Source organism: Coenobita brevimanus, chromosome 8 (genome assembly GCF_032717465.1).
Source record: "Coenobita brevimanus isolate Jiangsu-jjx chromosome 8, ASM3271746v2, whole genome shotgun sequence".
In the NCBI taxonomy this organism is placed as follows: domain Eukaryota; kingdom Metazoa; phylum Arthropoda; class Malacostraca; order Decapoda; family Coenobitidae; genus Coenobita; species Coenobita brevimanus.
Window position 1 is genome coordinate 28,444,131 of NC_136961.1, and position 21,254 is coordinate 28,465,384.

At 41.9% G+C, this 21,254-nt stretch overlaps 1 protein-coding gene and 1 pseudogene across 1 annotated transcript in view; one reads left to right on the forward strand and one right to left on the reverse strand.

Moving 5' to 3' along the window:
* Nucleotides 1–1,841, forward strand: part of LOC145407188 (ionotropic receptor 93a-like) — a 61,883-nt gene extending 60,042 nt beyond the window's left edge. Inside the window, exon 5 of the mRNA XM_080278228.1 lies at nucleotides 1,797–1,841. Coding sequence (XP_080134354.1) covers nucleotides 1,797–1,841 — 45 coding nt within the window. The remainder of the gene's footprint in view (nucleotides 1–1,796) is intronic.
* A 356-nt stretch (nucleotides 1,842–2,197) lies between these two features.
* The window catches only part of LOC145407199 (glutamate receptor ionotropic, delta-2-like), a 188,922-nt pseudogene continuing 169,865 nt past the window's right edge, over nucleotides 2,198–21,254 (reverse strand).

Sequence of the window (21,254 nt, forward strand, 5' to 3'; positions counted from 1 at the left end):
TGTTCATTATATGCTTTCTTCTTTTGTCCCACAGCCTGTCTCATCTCCTCATTCCACCATGCTGCTCCCTGCACTCCCTTTCGTCTTCTCTTCACCTCACACACCACCTCACATGCTGCACATATCTTTTTCTGTTAATATTTTGCACACACCTTCCACGTCCCCCATCAGCTCCAATCCATATTTACCCAATCGCTCCTCCACTTCACTTATATATTCTGCCTTTTTCTCATCCTCTTGTAACCTTTCCACTCTCCTTGCATCTACTCCTTCCTCCCGTCCTTCCCTTCTTCTATTTCTCCATTTTACTTGGACCTTGATTGGTCAGAAAGTCCACTGCCCCAACCTCTATATGCTCTTGCATCCATTACACATCTTCACTTCCTTTCATCCACACACACATAATCAATCATAACCTTCCTTTCATTCAGTTGACCACCCACCCCTCTCATCACTCGCCATGTATACCTGTGGATCATTTTGTGCCTGAAGAGGGTATTGGTGTCATAATCCTCCTGGCACAAATGTCCACTTAAGTACTGCCATTCTCATCTATCTCAGCAAGCACACCCCATTCTCCAACTACTCCATCTACCTTCTCATTCCTTACTTTACAGTACCATCCATATCACCAATCAAAAACACTCTGTCATTCCTTTGAAACTTTTTCATACACACTTCTACATTTGTCCAGAATTCTTCTCTCACTCTGCTTGTACGATCTTGCGTTGGTGCATACACGCACACAATCACCCACATTTGTAGTCCAACTTTCAATCTTACCCACACAAGCCTTGAGCCAAATGATCCATACTGTCTTATATTCTCCTTCCATCTGTTACTCACAACAATGCACAATCCTTCTTATGCCCTCTCATTCTTAAATTATACAGTAAATATACCCCATCCATACTCCCATTCCCTCACACTCTCTCCTCTCCATTTACTATCAGTTAATCCACATACATCCGCTTTCGCACCCTCGAGCACCTGGACAATCTCTCTTTCACCTCATCATTTGCACCCCTTACATTCCAAGTCACCATCCACATCATGTTCTTTGTTCGGTCCTTACTCGTCATATTTTGGTCAGTCCTGGTCCGAGGCTTTTTGTTCGTATTTTTAGTTAGTTGTTTTCCGGGGAAGGACACTAACCCTCCGCCAACCCACTTGCTGTCACGTAGGGAAACACGTGTCGGTTAGTTATAAGGTTACCGTCCAGTGTTGTAAATGTTTTCCTGGTTTACAGGAAATCATTTGGCTTGCCAGTTAGTGTAGAGCTACCCTAATAACAGAGTACCACTACACTAAGTGGGTGGATGATGGGTGCCCCACCTACCACTACACACTCACATACAATCGTATTTATCAAATTAGTAACTAAACCCACTCATGTATCTTCTGAGGCCTTCAGCATTTCAGCAGTCAACACAGACACACATGTCACCTTCCCCAACTGCATCCTCCCCATTGCCCTATTCACAGTAGCAGCATCAATCAAAGGTCACGGCCCAAACACTGAATCTGTTGACTCCACACCGTCTCTGTTCCAGTCAAACTCCTCATTCAACAACGAGTTATAATGGTCTCTCTAGATGTTTTTGATCTCGTCATTGTCCACCACTCCTTTCCTTCATCATTCTTCACACTCTTCTCACTTACCGTATATCTCCGTTTTCCCTCATCATCTGATTTACCACATTGCTATACATACCATTTTCTTTTTTTCAACGGAATACAGGTTATCCAGTAAGTCTTTGAGATTCCAATTTTACCCTATATGCCTCCTTTTCCAGAAAGACTTTGAGACTCCAATTTTGCCCTATATGCCTCCATTTTAGCTCTATGCTTGGCAGTCAAGTATTACTTTCTGTTACCAATCCTTTTCTATTCCCAGAAAAGCATTCTTTGTTTTTAACTGAGTAATATTCTGTTACTGATGAAAATTATGTACAGTATGTTTTATAAAAGATACAGAAAAACGCATGCAAGAATGTATAAAAGACAAGAGTGAATAAAAGTATGTATAAAATATAACAAATGCAGACACAGGAAACTATTATAAGAATAAAAGCACACAAAAGAATGAACAAAACATAAGAAGAGCGCACAGATGAATATTTAATGATAAAAGGTGCCACAAGAATGTATAAGGATAAAAGTTGCCACAAGAATGCATGAAAGATAACAAAGGCAGTTACTTGAACTTAACAGTGATAATGGAGGTCTGTGTAAAAGATAACCAAAGCACACACAAAAATGTATAAAAGATAACAAAAACACAAAAAAATGTGTAAAAGCCAACAAAAATTGCCAAGAGAATGGTGAATTATAATATGGCATCCAAAAGTTCGCAAACATAGTAGGTGAGAGGGAGCCTGCTGTGAAAAATGAGTACATTTGCCCAGTGTGACTGCTGTTATTTTCTGATTCTGTAATCCAGTGTGATGGTTTGTTACCCTAAAGTTGCTGAGAGAAAGGACGTTGGTGACGGTGATGGTTTTGGGCGTGTTGAGGCAGGACGAGGTGTTAGCCAGTGAGAACCTCACCCATCTGTCATACAGTCCGAATTCCACTCAATGCTCTGCACCTGCAGCAAAATAACTAAGTAGGTTTAATATTCGTTGGCAATTTACCTCGTGCTCGTAATAATAATCTCGTCTGCTAGACCTCAGTTAGCGCAAAGGTAGTGCTACCTGTCTTGCACGAGCACTTGTAACGACCATGTGGTTCACTGTTTACGTTTTTTTTCTCGAGACATAACCAAATCTCTCAGTTATGAGAAAAACAATATACTTTTAGCACAACAGTACATGCACTTGTTCCGTAGGTCACGTATGTGTATGCTACCTGTGTGCTAAGATGTCTGGCAGACGATATTTTGATTATGAGCACACGGTGTACTGTTTACATTTTTTTTTACATGAGACATAACCAAATATATCAATTTATAAGAAAAACTATATACTTTCACACAACAGTACATGCACGTGTTCTGCAGGTCACACAGATGTTCACTATTTGTGCAGTAACTCAGCTCTAGCAGACGACATTTTTATAATGAGCAAACAGTGCACTCTTTACATTTTTTTCACATGAGATATAACCAGATCTATAAATTTATGAGAAAAACAATATACTTTTACACAACAGTACATGCACGTGTTCCGTAGGTCTCTTCGCTACCTCTGTGCTAACTTACGTCTAGGAGATGACATATTTTTTACGAGCACACAATGCACTGTTTACGTGTTTTTTTCACATGAGATATAACCAAATTTATCAATTTATAAGAAAAACAATATACTCTCACACAACAGTACATGCACGTGTTCCGTTGGTCACATAGGTGTTTGCTACCTGTGTGCCAACTCAGGTGTAGAAGACGATGTTTTTCAAGGACATACACATATATCATGAATCCTTTGCATTGTGCTAGTGTCGAGCAAAGTTCTTGGCTGGCTGTGAATACAATAAACTGATTGCTTTATTTTAGCATGCAACCCTAGCACAGCAAAGTTGTCCTCCAGTTGGCTTGCTACAAAATGTATTTGAAATATGCAGTGGGGGTTGGCACCAGACCAGTGACAGAAGCTCCTCAACGAAATTGAGATCGAGAGCAACAGCGATAGCAACAGGTCTGGGGTGGAGGAGTGGATTGAGATCCCACTCCCCCGGCCCTCCAGAGGAGCTGTTCCAGTGCCGTCCACTGAGAGGGCAAACACCACCATCGGCAGCAGGACCAACTGCGGGGCACTTGCCACCTCTAGGATCTGCTGGTCCCAGCACTGTCTTCATCCCCTCTCCATCTCCAGGCCCCTCTGTCCCCTTCCCATAGCCAGTGTCACCAGAATCTGGGCCATCATATATGTTGCTGGCCCTTCCACCCACGTCTGCTGCACAGGACGCAACAGTGACATCCTCACCAGCCATGCTGAGGATAATGGTGTCCCCAGAGTCCCGTCTCATCCTCGTCCGAGCAGTCCCCTCCTAGACAAGGGCGCCATGGTCCGCTGCCTGGCCATGGGGACGGCCAAGGGGTTGGAGGGCAGGCTGAAGGGTGTCAGAAGGCCGACCTACCGTCACCATCGCTGCCAAAGATGATCCCAGGTGGAGCAGTGGCCGATTCACACCGAACAACGGCCCGTTCACTGGCTTCCCAGCAATCAAGGTGGATATCCCAACAACTCCACTGCAGTTCTTCCAGCTCTCCTTCACTCTTGAGTTGTTATCCTATCTCACTGTGGAGACCAACCAATACAAACCACATTCCTGGGGATTCAGTTGGATGCCTCATTCTCCTGCAATGGAGAGGAGATGGCCAAGTTCCTGAGGTTATACTCTGTCCATGGTGGTCGGGCACATGCCGACCATCAGGCACTACTGGAGGAGCACCGACCTGCGTAACTAACCAAGGTTCCAGCGAATGATGAGTGAAAGGCGCTTCAGCGCCATCCCTCAAGCACTTCCATGCCTTCAAGCCGTTCACCATACCCCAGGACAACCAAGATCGGCTCATTCGAGTTCGCAGTCATGGAGAACTTCCTTCAGTGGTTCCAGACCACCTACCAACCCGAGGAGCATCTCAACCTTGATGAGGGCTCTCTGGGGTGGAAGGGCAGGCTGACCTTCCATGTCTACAACCTCCAGAAGCCCGCCAAGTACTCCATCAAGCTTTACATGGTGGCTGAGTCATCCTTGGGCTACATCTGGAACCTCGAGGTCTACACGGAGGTGCAGCAGACCCTTGAGAATACCATGTGGGGACCATCGACCGTATAAGAATCATTAAGGCAAACAATTAGTTTTTGCTAAGGTTCAATCATCCACAAGAGGACGGTCTGTATGAGCCAAATTATAGTTCCAAATAGACAAGGACAGGAAAAGAAAATTATCCAAAAGTGTGACTGGTCCCAGAATCAAGCCTGGGTCTTCCAACTGTCGGCTGGAGATGCTAACCATTGTGCCACAGGCTCCTCCATTGGTGAAAAGAGAGAGGAGATGCAAGATAATAGCCAGTATGGGGGAAGGGTGTAGGCATAATAATTGGGAAGGGTAAGATGCTAATTTTTACATAACCCAAAATTCATCATAAGTCACCAAATTTAATTATCATATTAACCTTCTCATGTAGGGCTAAGTTTCAGTAAGTTTTATGGGACATGATTTTATCCGACTTGCCGCCCGGCCAGCCTGTCTGCATGCCTTATTTTCGTCACCCAAACCTCAATATACTATCATGAAACCTACATCATCTTCTTCGATGGTTGTTCTAGCTGATAAGCAAAAAATAAAAAATTAAAAAACAAAAGACAGAAAAATACGAATAACTGTGCATTAGGCCAGCGTGAATAATCATTTAAGAACGTCAATCTCACTTCCCAGCATCGTGATTCGAATGTTTTCCATTGCACAGAAAAATTTTATTAGAAGTTTTGAAAGAGAATTTCATAAGCTTTCTAATTAGCTTAATCTGGTTGGGATATAATTTGTAGATTTTGAGAAAATAGTCAAACACTGAAAGCCATTAAAAAAAAAACTGATTTTTGTTCAGGGAGCTCTACCGCAAAAGTATTTTTGCACACCTTATGTTTTTATTTCATAATGTTGTGTAGAAATTCATGAGCTTTCTCAGTGTCCTTGCAGATTTTTGATAGGTCTCATAGTTTCCTAGTAAATTGCAAAAAACTACTGGGTACCCACGGCCGTGCTGCACTTTTGTCATACACGCACGACAACCGTTATATTCCCGTGTACATAACAACTACTTTTCATCGGAGATATTATATTGTTATATCCTACACATACGTAGAATTCAATGATCTTTAACATGGTTGTTACAGGAAATCGCTACGTCCAATAGGTTTGGAGTAATTGGACGACAAAGTTAGAATATTCCTCCGAGTGCTACCTACTTTTACCTCAAGCGAGATGAAAAACAGTCTTTCCCTGTCCTTACCTACAAAATATGCTGCCAAAGGATTATATTTTGGTAATGAACGTACATAGAAATCACTGATCTTTGTCATGGTTCTTATAGGAAATCGATATGTCCAATAATTCTCGAGTCTTGGACGACAAAGTTAGATTACTCCTCCGAACGCTCTCTACATTGTACCGCAAGCGAGAGAAAAAACAAAACTCTCTTCCCCCCGCCTTTACCGAAAGAAATATGCTCCCAAAGGCTTATATTTTGGTTATGAACATACGTAGAGATCACTGAACTTTTTCATGGTTCTTACAGGAAATCGATGTCTAATAGTTTTTGAGTAATTGGACGACAAAGTTAGATTACTCCTCCAAGCGCTGCCTACTTTTACCACAAGCAAGAAAAAAAAACACTCTCCCCCCAACCCTTTACCTGAAGAATATGCTACCAAAACGGTTTTTTTTTTTTTTTTTTTGTCATGTACAGACTGTAAAATCTCCAAGGGTTGTTTTTATAGTGCTCTAACCTACTCGACATGACCACTACTCTTTTCCCTAGTTACTGGTAATGAAGCTGTACTTTCTGTCGTATGTGTAATATTTAGAAGAAAATAGTTGTTTGTGTGAAAAATATAGAGGTATTGAAAAAGGTAAATATACAGTTCCACAAAATTCGGAAAACTCACTTCCACATGGGGTGTTGAGCTGATTGCAGGACCTTGTGGGGTTTGAAGATGAGGAGTTATGTAGTGCATGACTGTGTGTGTGTGTGTGTGTGTGTGTGTGTGTGTGTGTTCTTACCTAATTGTTCTTACCAAAATGTATCTTTATAGGAATGAGTCATGCTCGTAATGTCCCGTGTCTTAAACCATTTTTATCGTACAGATCCTTAAATTTATGAATCGTTTTGGCACACACTATTTCATTTGGTAGTGCAGTCCACTCATCAGTTACCCTATTTGGGAAACTAAATTTCCTTACGTCTTTATCGTCTCTCTTTTTTGCAGTTTTTTGCAGTGTCCTCTTGCTGATGCATCCCCATAGGTTATGTAATCATTTATGTTTATTTTCTCCTTCCTGGTATGCATTTATGTAACATAATCATGTCTCCTCTTTTTCTTCTCTCCTGTAGTGTAGGTAGGTTAAGTTTTTCTAGTCTTTCTTCGTAGCTTAGATCTCTTAAGCTTGGTACCCATCTTGTGGCGGCCCTTTGAACTTTTTCAATTTTATCTATGTGTTATTCGAGATGAGGACTCTGGACTACTGACAAACGCTCCAGGGTTGGTCTGATGAATGATGTTATTATCTTTCTTAGCATGTCTGATTATGTATGTGAATGCTATTCTCATATTTGCAAGCAGTGTATACATGTTCTGTACCTTCTCACTGATGTGATCAGCCGGAGGTAATCTGTTATTGATAATCACACCTATGTCCTTATCTCTTTCTGATGTGTGTAGAGTTTAACTTCCTAACCTATAATCCCAATCAGGTCTTATTCCACTTTCACCAAACTTGATTACATGACACTTGTCCACGTTGAAATCCATTTGCGACGTACTGCTCCATTCAGAAAGTTTATTGAATTCTTCTTGTAGCTCTTTACAGGAGTCTGTGTTAGTAATTCTCCTTTGTATTTTTGCATCATCAGCAAACATATTTAGATAGCTTTCATTTCCAGTGTTACTGTCTGTATCATTTATATACACTAAAAACATAATTGGTGCCAACACTGAGCCCTGTGGAACTCCGTTAATCACTTCCCTCCATGATGAGTGACTTCTTAGTACTGTTCTCATTTCTCTCTTTTTTTTTTTTTCTTTTTTTTTTTTTAGAAAATCTTGCATCCAAAAATACAGTTTGCCTCGGATTTCTCCTTGATGGTACAGTTTCCTTAAAAGTCTTTGGTGTAGTACTCTGTCAAATTCTTTCTTGAAATCTAAATAGATACTGTCCACCCATCCTACTCTTTTTTGTAATGTTTCTGTTACTCTATCATAGTAGCTCAACAAATTAGTAACACATGATTTTCCCTTTCTGAAACCAAACTGTCTTTCTGTTATTATATTGTGTTCTTCTATATGATTTACCAAAACTTTTCTTATCAGCTTTTCTAATACCTTGCCTACAACACTGGTTAATGATACTGGTCGGTAGTTGAGTGGATTTTGTCTATTCCCTTTCTTGAAAAAGGGAACAATGTTTCCTTTCTTCCAAATATCAGGTAGTTTACCTTGTCCCAGGGATTTCTTGAAAAATTAAAGATAATGGTTTACTTAACTCCTTTGCACATTCCTGTAGCACCCAACATGAAATTTCATAAGGACCATTTGCTTTTCCTTTGCCTAATTTACTTAAATCTATATTTCTTTTTCTGATATTTGTATATCTGTTAGGTATGTGTGTGGGCATGCATGTTCCATATCATCCCTCTCAAAATTATCTTCTGTAATAACTGTTTGGAAATTCTTGTTTAGTATTTCACAAATATCCTTCTTTTGTGTGTGGGCGATCCCATCATCTGTAATGGATTATATTTTATCTTTTACTTTGGTTTTGCTTCGGATTTAGCTGTAAAATAGCTTCAGTTGATCACTACTTTTATTTATGATGTCCTCTTCAAACTGTTTTGGGGCTTCCCTCCTTATTCTTGTATAATCGTTTCTGTCTGTTTATAGTCGTTATATGCCCTTTCACTATTGTGTCTTCTGTATCTGTTCCACAACAATTCTCTTTTTTCTTTTGATTTTTTACATTCTGTATTAAACTATTTCTTTATTTTCTTTTCTGCTTCTTTGTGCTGTGGGATGTAGGCCTACTTCTGGACTCATATTTCATAAAGTTCACAGAATTTTCTTTATATAACATTTAATTCTTGTCCTCTAAGCTCTTTTTCCCAATCTTTTTCTAAGAAGTATTTCTTTAGGTCATGGTAGTTGCCCTTTTTGTAGTTAAGGCTCTTTCTGTAACTTTCATTGCTATTAACTATGTCATATGCAATCCTGAAGTTGTCATTTAATACTGCGTGGTCACTTTTGCCGAATTGAGGATCTATCTATCTATCCATAGCCCGACGCCCTAATCCCGCAAAGGGTGGCCACAGACAAAACGCCTCCAAGTCGCTCTGTCACCCACCATCTGACTACCCTCCCCCCAACTCACCCCCCCTCCCTCATATACCTCTCAACCCCATCCCTCCACCTCGTTCTCGGTCTCCCCCTCCCTCTCCCTCCCTCCACCTCACATACATACATCCTCTTAGTCAGTCTTTCATTCTCCATTCTCTCCACATGTCTAAACCACCACAGTGTATTTCTCCTGATCTTCTCAACCACATCCACATCCACCCCACAACGTTCCTTCACTTCTTCATTTGTCAACCTGTCCCTCCACGTCACTCCACATGCTCCTCTCAGGTAATTCATTTCCACTGCTCTCACTCTTGACTTGTTCCCCTCTTGCAAGGTCCACGCCTTGCTTCCATACATCAGGGTAGGGATTACAGTACTATCATGCAGTGACTTCTTAACTTCCATACCCACCTCCCTATTTCTCATCACTGCTTTCAGTGAACCAACGATCTTCCTTCCCTGCTGTACCCTTTCATGCACTTCATCCCCCAAAGTTCCATCCTTACTCATCACACTACCCAAGTACTTGAATGCACTCACATTCTCCATAACCTCACTGTACATTCTGTGACTTCATTCCTCTCAAACACCATAACTTTACTTTTGTTTACATTTACTTTCAGCTTCCTCCTCCTGCACACTGTCCCAGATTCATTCACCAAACCTTGCAACTCCCATTCATCTTCACTCAACAATACTGTATCATCAGCAAACATGTCTAATATTTCACCTAACTTGTATGATGATACTGGTAATATAGAATTGTGGTATAGTTGTATGACTTATAATATTGTACTAACATTGTGGTAATACATAATTGTAACATTTTATGAATTGTTACAAAATATTGTGGTAATGCATAATTGTGTTGGCCTTATAATTGTAGTTACATTTTGTTAATGTAACTGTTACATAAGTGTCTTGGCCTTATAATTGTAGTTAAAGTTACATAAAAGTTACATCTTGTTAATGCAACTGTTACATAATTGGCAAAGTGTAACATAATGCAATCGTTTGTCGTTACATAATTGTTACATATCGTTTGTAGTTACATAATTGTAGTTAAAGTTACATAAAAGTTACATCTTGTTAATGCAACTGTTACATAAATGGTACATATTGTTTGTAGTTTCATAATTGTAGCAAGTGTAACATAATGCAATCGTTTGTCGTTACATAATTGTTACATATCGTTTGTAGTTACATAATTGTAATAAGTGTAACATAATGCAATCGTTTGTCGTTACATAATTATAATATGGAGTTACATAATTGTTACATATCGTTTGTAGTTACATAATTGTAGCATAAGTGTAACATAATGCAATCGTTTGTCGTTACATAATTGTTACATATCGTTTGTAGTTACATAATTGTAGCAAGTGTAACATAATGCAATCGTTTGTCGTTACATAATTGTAATAACTGCAGTCCTGACATATGAATCCGGTCATGCTGCGGTCGATGATAGTGATGATGTGACATGCCACTGGCTCGTGGAGACAACAATCTGCTTTTTGTTTCACTTATAGAAGGAGTTTATGTGATGATGTGCCATGCCACTTGCTTGTGGAGACAACAATTTTTTTGTTTCACTTATAGAAGGAGTTTATGTGGTATTTTGACATATGTAGTAACACTTACACTTATTTTCATTTGTTTGTTATGTGATCTTACTCTATTTCTCTCGTTTTTCTTTCTTACTTTTTCTTTCTTTCTTTTTTTTTTTTTGTATGTATTGATTTTCTATAGTTTGTTTTTCTTCGCTTGTGTACGCTTTTTCTATGTTGTTCATGGTTGCATAAATACTGGCTAATTTCCTTGGGATACTTTTTTAAAGTTTAGTTTATATTGCACAGATATTATTGAAAATGATATTATTTAGTCCCATATTTTGTTATTTTATATAAAAAAAATATATATATATATACACTATATACAGTATTAACTATATACACTGACTTGTTGTTCACTTGTACCTATCGTGGGTAATATGTGTGTCAGCACTGTGTGGAAATCATTGTCTTCACGATTGTGTTGAAGATGTTCACTCTTGCTAACGTCATTTGTGTTGGCCATTTTTTTTTTTTCTCTAGTTTACTTTGTAACTTAATTTATATGTTTCCACTAGGTAGCTTTAATTAATAAATGTTTAATACAGTTCTTTTAATCACTCACTGAGTAACTGTGATGGTATATTTTCTTTATCACTTTGTAGATATAATGTATAGCTGTATGTATGAAACACGTATTTTATGTAGGTATAAATGGTAACACTCGTTGGTAGTAAATAAATGCTATAATAAATGAATGAATATATACAGTGTAGAATATTTATTGTTGGTGATTATTTAGTGTTTGAGTTATGCAGATAACTGAAGTAAGTATGTGTATTTAAGCTGTAACTATACAGCACGTTTTATATGTTTGTGCAGAAGCTTATTGTCTATCACTGTGTATTGTATAAATGAAGTAACTATGTAACTCACTAATTTTTACCACGGTAGGAATGGTGTTAGTGATGGTGCAGGTGGTGAGTTGACTGACGTGGCGTCTTTTCAGCAAGCACGCATGATGACGTCGACTTCCCACACTGGTAGCTGTGGTGAGTGAATGAGTAGCGATGAGTAACTTGAGTGAAGACGAGTGAGTAAGATGAGTTGTGAATATGGACTTGGTATTTGCTTCGTCGTCTTGACCTCTTCACTCCTGCGTCAGCAGTGGAGGTTGGGTGGATGTAGCAGAGAGAGGAGGGTGAGGTCTGGTGGTTATGAGTTATGAGTCGTGTCTCACTCTTCGTTTGTTTGTTTTGTTTTTCTTTGTCGATGTTTTCTCAGTCCTTTTCTCTTGTGATTTACTCGTTGTGGGATGAAGACTGCCGCTACTTGTAGGTGCGTGTAGAAGATTATACAGACGACTCGTAGAGTTGTTACTTGTAGTTACTTGTAGAGAAGTTATATATATTAGACTTGTGGATGAGCGGTTGTTATACTTGAGTAGCTTTGTAAGTAGATAATCTTCTTTCCCATTTGTCATTCAATGACAAGGAGAGGTAAAGAATAGTATGGGACTATTTTTATTTGTCTCGGAAATATTAACAAAGTCTCACACACGAGTGAAGTTAAGTAGAGTCCCGCTTGCTACCTCATGTCTCTCTCTCTCTCTCTCTCTCTCTCTCTCTTCCATGTTGCTAAGCCCTTCTCCCTACGACCTGCCTGTTCTATGGCTTCTCTCCTTCTGAGCTCTCTTTCCTAAATTCTGGTGTAGCAGGAGTCGTGTCACGTGTGTTCCCTGTGGTTGGAAAGTTCTAGAAGCCTGTGTGTGAGTATGTGTGTATGTGTGTGTATGGTCACTAGGCGCTGTCGTGTGCCTATACTACAAAGTCTTACTTGACACTCTCATCTCTTCTTCTCCCAGCCATTCCTCAACCACTTATACTCACACTGCTCTCACTCTCTACATTCAACAAATCCTCAAAGTGCTCCTTCCACCTCCTCAAGTTCTCTCTCTTCTCCACCAACAATCTATTATTCCTATCTTTCACTCCCCTACTATTTCCCCTTTCACACTGCCTTACTTTCTTTACCTCCTTCCAAAACAATTTCTTACTCTCCCTCCATTTCACACTCAGATTCCTCTCAAACTCTTCATCCACTTTCTTGTTATTCTCTTTCACCAGTCTCTTCACCTCCCTTCTTCTGCTCACATATACCTCTCTTTTCTCTCTCTCATCTTCTCCCTTACCTATACTCGCTAACCATTCACTATATGCCTTCTTCTTTTGTTCCACAGTTCGTTTCACCTCATCATTCCACAATGCTGTCCCTTGCATCTCCTCCTCACTCCACAAACCAACTCACATGCTGCGCCTATCTCTTCCGTGAATATCTTACATACTTCTTCCACCCCTTCCATCTGCTCTAGCTCATACCTTCCCAATCTTTCTTCCACAATGCTCTTATACATTGCCATTTTCTCACTATCTTCCAAATTCTCCACTCTTCTCACAGGAGCTGTTTCCTTCTGTCTTCCCCTTCGTCTCCTCAACAATTTTCTTTGCAGCTTTACCTTGGCCATCACTAAGTGATGGTCCGAGACTCCATTCCCCCACCCTCTCCATACTCTTGCATCCAACACTTGTCTTCTCATTAGCTCATCCACACACACGTAGTCTATCATTACTTTTCATTCAAGAAGTTCACCATCCATCCTCCTCATTACTCTCCAGGTATACTGGTGGATCATCTTATGCCGAAAGTAGGTGTTGGCTATTGCCAACCCCTTACCAGCGCAGATGTCCACCAAAGCACTACCATTGCCATCTACTTCAGCTGGCACACCCCACTGACCAACCATTCCATCCACTCGTACATTCCCAACTTTGCCATTCATGTCTCCAATCAAAAGCACTCTCTCGCTCCTCTCATATTTGTCCATACATGCTTCTACTCTCGCCCAAAACTCATCTTTCACTCTTGCCACTCAGTCCTCTGTCAGAGCATACACACATACAATCACCCACACTTGTATACCTACTTTCATCCTCACTCATACAATCCGTGCACCCACTGTTCCATACTCTCTTATATTCTCCTTCCACTTCTTGCTCATCATCAGACATACTCAATCTCTTGCCCTCTCATTCTCATTAACACCTGCACATATACCTAAACCATATTCCCATTCTCTCACCCTTTCACCTTGCCATTTAGTTTCAATCAGTCCACATATATCCACTTTTGCATCCTCAAGCGCCTAAACAATCTCTCTCTCTTTCACTTTATCATTCACTCCTAGCACATTCCACGTTCCCACCCTCAGAATGTCCTTTGTCCGTTCCTTAGTCGTCAACGTATGGTCCATCCTGGTCCAAGACACTTTGTTCTCTTGTTTAGTTAGTTCTTTTTACGGGGTGGGGCACTAATTCACCACCAACCCTTTTAGTCGCCTCGTACGACAAGCGGGGATACTGGGGGAGTATTCTTGAAACCCCCCTACCCCCAGGGGTAGGGAAATATAAGATCTAGTACTGATGGTATGTCAAGCCCTCTTTTTCTGGTGCTTTCTTTTACATGTTGTGTTAGGAAAAACTCCCGCACAAGGTCCAAGAGCTTTTGGTCCCAACAGCTTTCCTGGCTTTTTATATATAGAGTATTTCAATTATATTTGTATTGAAATCTCCAGTTAGTATAATTCTTTCAGATTTCTCCTCCATTCTATGTAGTAATGCTCTTAAACTTTGAATTGTTTTCTATGCCAGGTCTTCATATTCGCCTTTTTCCCAAATGATTGATCTGGGTGATATGTATTAATTTGCCACAATTGGAAAGGTATATGAGAGAGGGGGGTGTGAGTTGGGAGCAGGGGAGTGAAATGGCGGGGGACAGGGAGACCTGGAGGCGATTTGTTTGTGGCCACCCAAACGGGATTGAGGCGTCTGGCAATAGATAGATAGATAGACTTTCCCCTCAGATGTACTAATCTCTACTGCGATTAGTTCTACCTGTGAGAATACATCTAGTTCTATTTCTTTGACTCTCAGATTTTTCTTTGTTAATATTATAATTCCTTCTCCTTTTTTAGGATCCTATCTCTTCTCGATATATTGTATTCCTCTAGGTTTAGTGTATCGTTTGATATCCTTGGTGTTAATTTTGTTTCAGTTAATCAAACAGTATGTGGTTCCTTTTCTTTGATATAATCATTCATCTCTAGTAATTTAGATACCATTCCATCTACATTACGGTACATCGACTTAATCATCTTGTTTACATACTTGTCATGACTTGGGTCTTTTACCTTTCTCCTTTTTATTCCCTCCTGTTTATGCTCCACTTTGGAACCTGCAATCCAACTACTTTTTTTTCAATATGTGTTCTTCTCTTCCTCTGATCTTCCCTCATTCTTTGTTCTTGCCTCCTCCCTCTTATCTTTTAGTAATCCAAGTTCCTCTTGAGTTAGGCATCTCTTTATCCATACATCTTTGAAGTCCTCTTTTTCCATAAGTTTGCTTGTATTTTTCAGTATTTCCTCCATAATGTTTACACTCTATGGGGTTACTTTTAGATGCCTTGATTTATTTCTCTCATATTTCCCTAGCCTTTTATGTTCCTCTACCGGGTATGTCTTTAATACAGATTTCCTTTGACACTTCCTACAGTATGTTCATTACAATTGCCACCTCCTTTTTGTCTCTAGAAATCTTGTTTTTTATTTCTTCCTCCTCTATACCAGTGATTACTATAGATTTGTTGATGTCTGCTGAATCTTTGACCAATTTTGGATTGTTCTGGATTATTTTCTTCACTTCCTTTTTGATGCTCTTTTCTTCAATTCTTGTTTCTACATCTTTGTTTACTTTCACCATTTCAGCATATGTGGTTTCCACATCATTTCTGTAGCTTTGCATTGATTCATTTACCTGGGTTATCTTCTCAATATCACTGCTGTGTGTGTGTGTGTGTGTGTGTGTGTGTGTGTGTGTGTGTGTGTGTGTGTGTGTGTGTGTGTGTGTGTGTGTGTGTGTGTGTGTGCTCCACTAGGGAATACTTCGATTGGCATGTTACCATTCGAAGCAATCACTCACGTAAAGCGGCACATCACAAAGAGGACACATGTGACTTGTGTCCCTCATCTTCGCTAGGGCACACAGGGTGCACCGGAGCCTTCTTCAGTTGAGGATCCCCTCCCATTGATGGCCCAGTGTGTGATCCATTCACAGTGTTTTTCATGAGTCTCTGATGCTTGGTTGCATGTCCTCCTGCCCTTCCCTGGTCCTGTCATCCTGGACGTGCAGCTGCAGGGCCGGGCATGGCAGCAGTGGCAGGTTCTCCTGCCGGACCAGGAACTGCTGGAGATGATGGTCTGGGCACTCGTGCTGGTCCTGCAGGCAACAGTGGCGTTGGCTCCTGTGCTGCTCCTGCTCCTGGAGATGGTGATGTTGGCACCTGTGCTGGTGCTGGTCCAGGAGATGGTGTTGGCCCAGGAGACGGTGGTGCTGGTGCCTGTGCTAGTGTTGCTGCAGGTGCCACAAGTGCCAGAGGTCCTGCTGAAAGTCGGGTTGGAAGGTTAGGGGCATGGTTGATGGCGTGCCCTGATGCTGGCCACTCTGCTTCATTAAAGTGGAGGAGCTTGTCAACTATCTCCTCCACATATTCCAGCAGACTGACTGACCCATGCGAGCACTATTTATAAAGGGCAAACAAGTTAAAAAGGGCCATCTGGAATGAAGTAAAAAGTGATCGTCTTGGTCCACTTCATGGTCTGCCACTGGATAGGTTAATTCTGGACCATCTGGTTGATGTGGTCCACCCCACCCATGTGCTGGTTATAGTTCTCCACCATGACGGGCTAGTCCACAGTCTTCTGGACATAGATTGTCATCCCATCAGGACCCCTGGTCTTCCCTTGAACCTGCCTTTGGACCATGCTTGTGCTGTGGAAGGTGGAGACCATATTGACGATGCGCTTGTCATTCCATAACAACACCATCACATTGTCCTGGTGCCTTGCTGCCATGCCCCCCTCTGGCAGGCTTTTAACCCTGGCAACATCCTGCAGCTGCTCTGGCATTCCTCTTGTCAGGCTTAGGGTCCCACACACATAGGTTCGTGCACTGAGGAAGCATTCGCACAGGGATACAGAGTTGTAATACTTGTCCATGTAAACTTTGTATCCCTGGTCCTTCAGCGGTTCTACGAGGCCCCAAACGGTGTACTACAGCATCTTCTTCTGCCCCGTATACACCTCAGAGTTCCAGATGGTCCCTGAGGAAGCCTCAGCCAGGATGTAGAATTTGATGGAATTCTACGAGGGCTTCATGGGGTTGTAGACACAGAAGCTGAGGCGCCCCTTCCACGCCAGCGAGCCCTCGTCCAGGCTGATGTGCTCCTTAGGTAGGTAGGTGTCCTGGAACCACTGAAGGAGGTACTCCATCACTGTGCGAACTCTGATGACCCGACTGAGATTATCCTGGGGTAAAGCGAGTGAGTTGAAGGCATTGAAGTGTTTCAGGATGGCCCTGAAACCCCTCCCACTCATCACTTGCTGGAAAAGGGGGTACTTGTGGAAACGGGAACTTCACCAGTAATGCCTGATGGTTGGCATGTTGACCAATCCCATGAAAAAGTATAACCCCAGGAACCTGGGCATCTCCTCTTCATTACAGATGAACCATGCCTCCATCTACTCTAAGGAGTAGACTGTAGTACCAGTCGAGCAGGGCAGTACTCCCAAGGTGGATGGAAAGCTGATGACAGGAAGAGCTGGAGCTCCCGTTTCATCAGCCCTCAGGACTAGTTCCTTACCATCCCCCTTTGCTGAGCTTTTTCAGTGTTTCAGCAACACAGAGAGTAGGCCAGCAAGCTCTCCAATACATGTTTCTCTGACTGTCAACACCAAACTACATGCACAGTATAAACTACACTTCCCTTTCCAAAATTAAAGAAGAAACATGGCTGCAACAAATCAGGCCTCGGAGTCCTTAGGGGGGGGACCATGAATGCCCCCACCATCTGCCCCTCTCCCGGTGACGACTCTTTGAGCTGCCTTGATCTACTGTCTGACTCCCTTCTTCATTTCTGCGGCCTTTCCTTTAATTTTCTGTCTGCCGAACACCACCTCTCCTCCTCTAAACCTCACCTTCTCTTCCTTACTGAGACTCGGCTGTCTGTGGCAACTGACAGCAAACCCTTTTCTGTGTCCTCCTACCTTCTCTATAATCATTTCAAAGCCAAAGGTGGATGTTGTGTATATGTACACGACGACTTATCTTGCTCTTGTGTTCCAGAACTTGGTTCTTCTGAATTCTCTACTCTCTGGCTTCGACCCTCCCGTTTTTCTGTGACTAAACATATGTCTGTGCTGTTTACTTATCTCCTAATTCTACTGACTATAAAAAATTCTTCGACTATCTTACTTTGACGATGGAACACATTCAATCCATTTCAGATCTGTTTGCTCAGACTTTCTCCTCCAATTCCACATTAGACGATTCTGGTGTTGTTCCTTCATCACTTCCCCCCTCTGACTTCATCATGACCGATATTAAAATTTCTTCAGTTGATATATTTTCTTCCATCACTTGCCTCAATAACAAGGCATATGGGCCTAATGGAGTCCCTCCTGTTGTCCTCAAGAACTGTGCTTCTGTGCTTACACTCTACCTAGGTAAACTCTTTCCCCTTTGTCTTTCAACTTGTACCTTTCCTTCTTGCTGTAAGTTTGCTGTCATTCAGCCAGTCCCAAAGAAGGATGACCATTCCCAACCCTCTACCTATCGTTCAATTGTTTTAACATCCTGTGTCTCAAAAGTTTTCGAGTCGATTCTTAACAGAAAAATTTTAAAGCATCTTTCCTATCACAACCTTCTCTCTGATCGTCAGTATGGGTTCCGTCAGGGACTCTCCACTGGTGATTTTCTTGCCTACCTTTCAGACTCCTGCTCATCCTCCTTTCGGGACTTTACCGAAAGCTTTGCCATTGCGTGGGACATCTCAAAGGCTTTTGATCGAGTCTGGCATAAATCTTTAACCCTAGATAGGTAATGTGGAGGTATCAGAAACCACAGCCCCCGAAACTGAATTTTTAAAAATATGAGCATAAGGTCTACAGATCTGTCCGTCTCATTACCTTCCTACCTAGTAAAGCTCTTCATGGGGATGATGGGGACATTGCTGTACCTGGCTCTGATTTTGCTCTATAGAGCCACTGAGGTATGTCATACCCCAGTTTACCCATAATGTAACCTCAGCTTAGCCCTCATGTGATTTTTTTATTTAAATTTGGTCTTTCTCCTTTTGTATACAGAAGGTCCCAACATCAGTCTACTGCAGACCACCCAAGGAATCATGATATTACTTTTCAGTTTGCAAAACTTAATTTTAAAATTTGTGTACCTAAAATTTCACAATTTTCTGAAAACTTTATAAAATATCTTTTTTTTTCATTTAAACTTTATTTTTTCTGGCTCTGTTCAAAGATAATGGGTTGAATTATTTGTGTATTGAAGCATTTTGAAATATCTCAAACGGATGTATTTTTGTTTTATTTTTTCCTTGGGGTACATCATACCCCACTTTACCTAATATAGTAACAAAAAAAAACAAAAAAAAGAAATTTACCTATCCAGCGTTAATTTCCAAACTGCCCTCTTACGGTTTCTATCCTTCTATCTGTGCCTTCATCTTTAGCTTCCTCTCTGGTCATTCTATAGCTGCTGTTGTAGACGGCCATCGTTCTTCTTCTAGACCTATCAACATCTCAGCAGTTACTTCAACAAACAAGGGATGAGGCTATGGCACACCTAATGTTTGACTTGGCTCTCATCTCTGACTGTGGTAAAAATAATCTCGTTGTTTTTAATGCATCAAAGATTCAGTTTTTACACTTATCAACCTATCAAAATCTTCCACAGGAGTATCCACTAATGTTTAATAATATCCAGCTCAATCCTGCATCATCCTTGAACATGCCTGGGGTCTAATTCACTTGGGACTTATCTTGGAAAGATCATATTGCATCTCTTGTAAAATCTGCTTCCAAGAGATTAGGTGTGGTAAGCTGACTCCTTGCCTTCATTACCGCTGCACAGTTGTTGACTTTATACACGGGTTTTATTCGCCCCTGTTTAGAGTACAACTCTCATGTGTGGGGAGGCTCCCCACATTCAGCTCTTCTCAATAGGGTGGAGTCAAAAGGCTATTCATCTCATCAACTCTCCTCCTCTTACTGGCTCCCTTCAACCTCTGTCTCTTTGCCACACTGTTGCCTCTTTATCTCTTTTCTGACACTACTTCAATGGTCACTGCTGCTCTGAAATGTCTGCTTGCATCCCTCGACATGTACGACGGGCGTGTAGCACCCGTCTAGCAACAAACTCTCATCCCTTTTCTGTCCAACTCTTTAATGCAAGATTTAACTGCTACTCTCAATCCTTCATTCATGCAACAGGTCAACTCTGGAACTGTCTCCCTCTGTCTGTATTTCCTACTTCCTACGACCTCCAGTCTTTCAAACGCAGTGTGTCCAGGCATCTCAAAATGAATGGATGCTGAATTTCGCTGTCTTTTGTATTGTTTTTTTTTTCTTTCTTGAAAGAAACATTCATGCGGGTGCAGTCTTTGGTTCCTTCTTCCTCACACAAAAAAAAACAGATAGTCCCCAGGAATGATGTGTAGCTGTTGGTCTCACGGGTGAAATACGTCAAAAACTCTCTGGTGAAAAACAGCTGGAAAAACTGCAGTGGCATTGTTGGTGGGTCACCCTCCTTCATGGGGATCCTGTGAAGGACCCATTACATGGCATGAATGGGCCACTGCTCCATTGGATCCTCTGCGGCAACACCTACCACAGTGGTGGCAGTGGGTCAGCCTACTGACACCCTTCTGCCTCCTCAGCCACCCCTTGGCCTCTCCTTATAGCCGGGCCATGGACCACGGCAGCCTGGTTAAGGTGGAGACAGCACTGGCGATGAGGATGATGAGGCTGTCTCCTGCTGCTGCAAAATGTCGAGGGTATGAGTGCTGTTGGAGACAGCACCCTTTTTGAAGGGGCAGGGGACGACGACACAGTCGCATCCTGCAGCAGTTGCATCACAGACACTGTGCTGCGTGCAGGTGCCAGTGTAACTTAACTAGGCCCTGCAACCAGTGACATGGGCTGGGCCAAGGGGGAACTGGAGGCTAGAGGTGGAGAGACTGCGTTGGCTGCTGGCGTGAGAGGTCCAAGCGATGGTGATGCCTGATGTCCAAGTGAAGACGATGGCTGGGCTAATGGTTCCGACACTGGTGGTGGTGGCTGCTCCCATGGTGGTAGGGGTCGGGGCAAAGCCTCCCGACGGGAGCGGCGCGGGACATCATCCCAGTCCTCCCCACTTCAAGCATCACTCAGCAGCTCGTCCTCCTTGCTCTCGGTCTCCTCAAAGATTTTTCCGCCACTTCTCAGAACACACCCTTCTCCATCGTGGGAAGCACTGACACACTAAAGTCCAGTATGAGCTAAAGGATCTCATCTGAAAAATAAGAGATATTGTTCACTGTCACGCAACACCTTCCACTGAGAGTAGCACAACACAAGTGATGTTATATCTTTCCGTAAGACCAATCGCTGCACCATTTATCAACAGTTCACATAAACGATAACTTTTCAGTGTCTCTGCACGGTGTCATACCTGTCCTCTGGTGTCCGTGGGTGTGT